Source organism: Olea europaea, unplaced genomic scaffold, assembly GCF_002742605.1.
Source record: "Olea europaea var. sylvestris unplaced genomic scaffold, O_europaea_v1 scaffold463, whole genome shotgun sequence".
NCBI classification, from domain to species: Eukaryota; Viridiplantae; Streptophyta; class Magnoliopsida; order Lamiales; family Oleaceae; genus Olea; species Olea europaea.
The window spans coordinates 55555-62991 of record NW_019262940.1 but is presented as its reverse complement, the minus strand read 5'-3'; the positions used below and the strand labels follow the sequence as shown (position 1 = coordinate 62991).

General features: G+C 36.2%; 1 protein-coding gene across 1 annotated transcript; it reads left to right on the top strand.

The window, feature by feature from the left end:
• Positions 1-3490: 3490 nt before the first annotated feature.
• On the top strand, positions 3491-6922 carry LOC111388159. The gene is made up of 7 exons (XM_023012843.1): positions 3491-3682; positions 4425-4714; positions 5422-5708; positions 5839-6213; positions 6457-6563; positions 6658-6678; positions 6794-6922. Exons 1-7 carry the CDS (start codon positions 3491-3493, stop codon positions 6920-6922), a joined length of 1401 nt encoding a protein of 466 aa, XP_022868611.1.
• Positions 6923-7437: the final 515 nt, after the last annotated feature.

Here is a 7437-nt window from a genome sequence, read left to right as displayed (position 1 = left end):
GGAAAAGAAGTCATTTCAATTACCTCTGCCGCAGACTTAAAATCAGCAAATCCGATGGGGTCATTTCTCTTAGCAAAAGCATATGAAGATCCCTTCTCTCCGGCAATAAAAGTAGGATTACGTTTACCATCCGTTCCATTTTCACCCAAGTTGTTGTCTTTTTTATTTGCAGAATCATCTACTTTGAGTCCGTCACAGTCTTTGAAAACATCCAAAGTATTCAATTCCAGAGATTCATATACATAACTGGAGTACCAATTTTGAATACCAGGCGGCTCTATGAAGAGGGAAATAAAGAAAAATTAACCGTAAACTGCATTAGAATGAATACATGGAATATAAAGAGCTCAGATCAGAAATTGTACGAACCAGAAGGAAGGGAAGCCGGGCCTAGAGAATGTAAAACCTTCAAATAAAAAGAGGAAGAAAATTATAATAAAAGATGAGATTTAGCTTCTAATAATACTAGTAAGCAAATTTGTCAAAAATCATCTATGTGTCTAGACGAGTGATTCTTGAATTTAAACTGAAAAATTAATAAAAATCACTATTTGACTAATTGGGTAAGAGGTTATATGTATTTTTTTCTTTTTTCCCCCCTCAAAGCTTGAATTCTATTATGCTTCGCAAGCCGAAAATCCCACAGTTTTCATAATTTAATGCAGCCCATATGAAGTTAAGATCAAATTACCTCTGATTCAGAATCTTCTGATCCATCACATTTAGTGAAGCCATAAGAAGATCCCTTATCTCCAGAATTAATACATTTTCCCACCATCACATTGTCAGTCAATTTACCTGTCTTTCCATTTGCAGTATAATTTATTCTGGATCCCTGAACTTCATAATCTTCAAAATCATCACGATTATTCAATTCTGGTGACTCGTAAACATAACTTGAGAACCAGTTTCCAATATCAGGTGGCTCTGTTAACAGAAAAATGAAGTTAAAACAATAGGTTGAAGAAAAATCTAAATCAAATTGATCTTTTTTTCTGAAAATGATTGAATATAACGAGCTCCTCAGAATAAGAAATATTGCACGAACCAGAAGGAAGCGAAGAATCTAAAACCTGCAAACAAATAGAAGATTTAGCTTCTAACGGAATTTGAAATCAATTAAAAGAAAGTGAGCATCGAAACAGTGTGTAAAATTTTGGACCTGAGAATCTCGTTGTGAATGTTTTGACATCTCTCTGTCTCTCTATTCTTCCCGCACCTTGCTTTGGTATTTGATAAGACTGGGAAATGGCGCCATGAAATAATTTTTCAAATTTCCCAGGTTTATTTGGAGCCAAATTATTAATAACTTAAAACAAATATTGCATCATAACTCACCAACCTATTGACTTAGTAGCAAATGGGTCCTCATTCCATGATTCATATTTCCTCCTTCCCTCTATAACCAACAGTCACCCTGCAGAATTTTCAAATTTCAACAGAACCTTCGGGCCCACCGTTGTAGAGGAACTGCTTGAATTGTTGGGCAATTTAAGTTCACAGCAAGCAAATCAAGCATTTGTTTACCGGATCGAAACACTGTCAAATTAGTCAAAACTCAAACAACTACGATCATCATCTTCTATCTCCTCTACACCACCTCCGATAAAAGAATGCGTCCCGCAATGAACTCACTAAGAAATGCCCTGTGGTTTCTAAAACATCGATTGATCATTGCTTATGACAATAATGTTTTTTGATTAAGTCAAATGGGATCGAAGGCAATGGTTGATGCAAAAACTTTGATTTAGTGGGGCACAATTCAAGGGCGGAAATAGGTGGATTGGGTTGGGCTAGCCTCTCCCCAGCCCACTTAATAGTTTGTAGGGCAAAAAAAAAATTTATTTTTAAGTAAAAAAAAATTATGTTTAAATTTAATTTTTTTATATGTTAGCCCAGTTTGTTATGTATTAGTCCAGCTTATATTTCGATCTTAGATCCGCGCTAGCACAATCAAAATTGCAAAAAAATTGTTAAAAAGTAAAAATAAAAAGCATTCAATGTACAATAGAATGGTTTAATAGGATGCTTGAAAAATAAAAATAAAATGCTTGAAAAAAAATATTAGAATCCGTTTAATTGCAATAATGGAATTTGGGTGGAAAGAAAATGAATTTCAGGGAATTGAATTGCCTAGAACTTGTTTTATCAGGAATTTTCAATTAAATGTGTTTGATTGATATAATTTTCACCCGAAAATGTTAAAATTCTAGATCTTTTGGTGTTCGTTTGACTTTGTTTTTCATGTAACTTGTCAATTAAATGGATATATATATATATATATATATATATATATATAATAATAATAATAATAATAATAATAATAATAATAATAATAATAATAATAATAATAATAATAAAAGAAGAACTTGTATCACTTATAGATAGTTATGGGGCTCATTATTTATTTTGTATCCATATGTACATCTCATTTTATTTCTCGGTAAAAGTTGAGGTTTCGGCTTATCTTTATTGTGTTGTATTATAGTTTGGGATTTAAGTGAAATTGATCACAGGTTGGTTAATCCTGTTTATAGGGGAGATAATGCAATCATCGGCGTATACCACGTTCGGATTCAATAGTGTTACACGGGGCGGGGTGTGTCAGTTTGGTATCAGAGCATGCATTAAAGTCCATATGTTTGCATTGTACATACATACATTCTGATGTTTAGCATATCATGCATAACTGTAGGTGAGTCATACCTCGTGGTGGCAAAACTCGAAGACTCCAAGATATGTTGCCCCAGTCTCGCATTGCTCCTGAAAGAATTGAACCTAGAGAGTTCGAGAGGGTAGAAGAATCAGTTCACCAGCCTCCTGAACAACGGGGACATGGAAATGTGATTGGAACTGATCCTATTGCTGTTGAAAAAATTGCTATTGCCATTACATATTCTATGTATAAAACTAACAGAGATTTCAGTATTGAGAGGGTTACAAAGTTAGGGGCTAAAGTGTTCACTGGCACAGACAACCCTGCAGTTGCGCAGGCATGGATGACAAAGATAGAGGTGGTATTTGATGTTATAGGTTGCTCAGATGATCGGAAGTTATGTCTTGCCACTTTCTTATTAGAGGAGGGTGCATATGATTGGTGGCAGTCAGTACAAAGCACGTATCGAGACCTTTCCATCATCACATGGACAGAATTCAGACGTGTCTTTTATGATGCCTATTACCCTCAATTCTATAAAGATGCAAAGCAAGAAAAATTTTTGAAACTAGTACTAGGGCAGATGACAGTTACAGAATATCAGGTGAAATTTATTGAACTTTCAAAGTATGCCCAAGTTCTAGTAAACAATGAAATTGATAAATGCAAATGATTTGAAAATGGGCTAAGGGAAGAGATTCAGTCAGTAGTAAGAGCTGCAGGCTGGAATGAATTTGGTAAATTAGTGGAATCGGCTTTGAGAGTAGAAAAGAGCATTTCTGATAGGCCAGTGGTAGAGAACAAACAATGTTCAGAGCAAGCAGTAGCCAGACAATGACGAGTGCTTCTAACTATAGACTACCTCAGAGGGACAGTAGAGGATTTCGACCCGGTGTGTCCAGTTCGGCTTATCTCAATCACAGGGAAGTCAGGGCCCTAGATTTAGTCCCAGCATTGTACAGTAGCCATTGGCCAGTCGTACTTATACTCAGGGTTCTTCCCAGATATTATTTACTCCGAGACAAGGTGAGAGTTTTACTAGTACTAGACTTCCCTATTGTCAATTGTGTGAAAGACCTCATCCCGGCACGTGTCTAAAGTTCAAAGGGAGTGGAGTCTGTTATCATTGTGGTCAAGGCGGACACATTAGAAAAAATTGTCCAATCCTATCACAGGAGAGTGGCATAGTACATAAGATGTTTCCTTAGCAGAATGCTGGTAGTACAAGACAGAATCGGACTTAGAAAGATGATTCAGTTAATAGAACATGTGCAAATAGTGTAGCCCAGTCTAATATTGCAAGCAGTAATGGTACAAAATCAAAAGGGTAGGTAGGACGGCCGAAAACCCAAGGTAAAGTTTTTGCTATAACTCAGTAGGCGGCAAAGGAATCACCAGATGTTATTATGGGTATGTTGTCTATTTTTGATAGAAATGCTCGTATTTTGATTGATCCTAGATCTATACATTATTTTATGTCATTTGCATTTGCTTTATATACAAATCAAAAGTCAGAACCTCTAGGAAGTTGTTTGTACTGAATACACTAGTAGGAGAATCACTATTAGCAAACAATATATATCTTGATTGTGGGATTAAGGTAAAGGAGAACGAGCTGAAGACAAATTTAATACCTTTTGACATACATGATTTCGATGTAATCTTGGGTATTGACGTTTTGGCAACAAATCGAGCTTCTGTTGATTGCTTTTGAAAGGAGGTTGTGTTTAGATAGCCAGGATAGCCTGAAATTATATTCAATGGACAGCACAGAATTTTACCGTCTTATGTGATATCTGCTATTAACGCTAGAAGATTACTCAACAAGGGCAGCCATGCATATTTGGCTCATGTGATTGATACAGATGTTAGCAAACTAAAACTTGAAGACATCCCAGTGGTCAAGGACTTTCCTGATGTATTTTCAGAAGAATTACCAGGCTTACCATCAGACAGAGATATGACGTTCACTATAGATCTAAGTCTAGGAACTGTACCTATTTCACGGGCACCATATAGAATGGCACCAGCAGAATTGAAAGAGCTAAAGATTCAGTTGTAAGAGTTGGTAGACAAGGGTTTCATCAGACCTAGTGTATCTCCGTGGGGAGCACCAGTTTTATTTGTGAAGAAGAAAGATGGCATCGTGCAACTATGCATGGATTATAGACACTTGAACAAAGTGAAACTTCGCAATAAATATCCTTTGCCACGTATTGATAACCTATTTGATCAGTTTCGAAGTGCTGCAGTATTTTCTCAGATTGATTAGAGTTCTGGATATCATCAACTTAAAAGCAGGGATAGTGATGTGCTAGAAACTGTTTTCAGGACAAGGTATGGTCATTTTTGAATTTCTTGTGATGCCAGTTTGGTTGACCAACGCACCAGCAGCATTTATGGGTATGATGAATAGAGTATTTCACCCGTATTTAGACAGGTTTGTGATTGTATTTATCAATGTATACTCTCGAGATCATGATGAGCACACAGAGCATCTCAGAATCATCTTGCAGACTCTATGTGATAAGCAATTGTATGCTAAATTCAGTAAATGTGAATTCTGGCTTAATAGAGTTGTATTTTTGGGACATGTCATATCAGCAGAGGGAATTTATGTTAACCCATAGAAAACTGGGACAGTGATAAAATGGGAAAGGCCTACTAATGTGACAGAAATACGAAGTTTTCTTGGCTTAGCATGTTATTATCATCGTTTTGTAGAGGGATTTTCTAAGATTGCTCTGCCTTTGACTATTGACTAGAAAAAATGCTAAATTTGTTTGGACTGAAGCTTGCGAAAGAAATTTTCTCGAATTGAAGAATCGATTAGTGTCAGCTCCGGTTCATACCCTTCCATCTCTCGGTAAAGAGTTTGTGATATATAGTGATGCTTCACGTCAAGGTCTTGGTTGTGTTTTGATGCAGAATGAGAAAGTTATAGCGTATGATTCCAGACAGTTGAAGAAACATGAATTGAGTTATCCTATTTATGACTTAGAACTAGCTGCAGTTGTCCGAACTTTGAAAATTTGGAGACATTACTTGTATGGCGAGAGATGTCAAATATACAGATCATAAAAGCTTAAAGTACATTTTTTATAAGAAATAGTTAAACTTGAGGCAAAGAAGATGGTTAGAGTTGATAAAAGATTATGACTGCAAGATTAATTATCATCCAGGGAAGGCTAATGTAGTTACTGATGCACTCAGTCGGAAAATATTGAGTCCTATGAACCAAACTAATGTAGTATGTTCATCCTTGTTTGGTGAGTTCAGAGCTTCTCATGCCCAATTATCAATTACTAGTGTAGGAGCATTGTTTGCCAACTTCCAAGTGAAGCCTACTTTGATTGACACAGTCAGAGAAACTCAAAATCAAGATCTAGTGTTGAGCAAATTGAAAGAAGAGATTAGTAAAGGTAAGCATACAGATTATATCATCCGAGATGACAAAGCTTTAGTTATGGGAAACAGATTATGTGTTCCAGATGATTCGAAATTGAAGGAAGAAATTCTAGAAGAGGCACATAGTTCAGCTTACGCGATGCATCCAGGTAGTACAAAAATGTATTGTGTACTCAAAGAACACTATTGGTAGCATGGAACGAAGAGAGAAATAGCTGAGTTTGTATCCAGATGTCTCATTTGCCAGCAAGTGAAACCAGATCGTCAGAAAATAGCAGAATTGTTACAAATGTTGCCTATTCCTGAGTGGAAATGGGAACACATTACCATGAATTTTCTATTTGGACTTCCACGAACTCAGAGTGGACATGATGGCATATGAATCATTGTAGATAGATTGACGAAGACTGCTAGATTTTTGCCTATTAAAGTTACTTGCTCGTTTGACAAATTCGCAAAAAGATATGTTGATGGGATAATCAGTTTGTATGGGGCACCAGTATCTATTGTTTCAGATAGAGATTCTCGTTTCACTTTTAAATTTTAGCCCAATTTGCAGAAAGCTATGAGTATTAAACTTCATTTCAATACAGCTTTTCATCCACAGACAGATGGTCAGTCAGAAAGAACTATTTAGACTTTGGAAGACATGTTACGAGCTTGTGTACTACAGTTTAAAGGGAATTGGGATACTCATCTTTCTTTGATGAAGTTTGCTTATAATAACAGTTATCATTCGAGTATAGAAATGGCTCCTTTGAAGCACTGTATGGTAGGAAATGCAGAACTCCGATATGTTGGGATGAAGTTGGCGCAAGAAAGTTATTGAGTCCTGAATATGTCCAGATTACTGCTTAGAAAGTAAAGATAATTAAAGAAAAGTTAAAGACAGCCCAAGATAGACAGAAGAACTATGCAAATAGACGTAGAAGAAACCTTGAATTTGATGTTGGGGATAGAGTTTTCCTGTGATTGTCTCCATGGAAAGGTGTTATCAGATTTGGTAAATGAGGTAAATTGAGTCCAAGGTATATTGGCCTATATGAGATTGTTGAAAGCATTAGTCCAGTTGCTTATCGATTGGCTTTGCCAATGGATTTGTCCAGAATTCATGATGTGTTTCCATGCTTCGTAAATATATTCCAGATCCATCTCATATTTGGGAATTACAACCAGTAGAGCTGAAGGAAAATCTTACATATGAAGAAGAACCAGTTCAGATATTGGACAGGAAGGAACATGTCTTGCATACTAAGACCATTCATTTGGTTAAAGTCTTGTAGAGGAATCATGCTATAAAAGAAGCGACATGGGAAAGTGAAGAGCAGATGCGTTTTCAGTATCCTTAGATTTTTCGCACTTAGTCAATTGAA

Bases quoted from the DNA above. Each gene is read 5' to 3' on its own strand.
- LOC111388159 (XM_023012843.1), top strand. From the start codon at position 3,491: ATGACGAGTGCTTCTAACTATAGACTACCTCAGAGGGACAGTAGAGGA. The intron at 4,715-5,421 runs GTAAGAGTTGGT...ACTATTGACTAG, and splicing joins AAAGAGCTAAAGATTCAGTT to AAAAAATGCTAAATTTGTTT. The intron at 6,564-6,657 runs GTATCTATTGTT...ATTTCAATACAG, and splicing joins TCAGTTTGTATGGGGCACCA to CTTTTCATCCACAGACAGAT.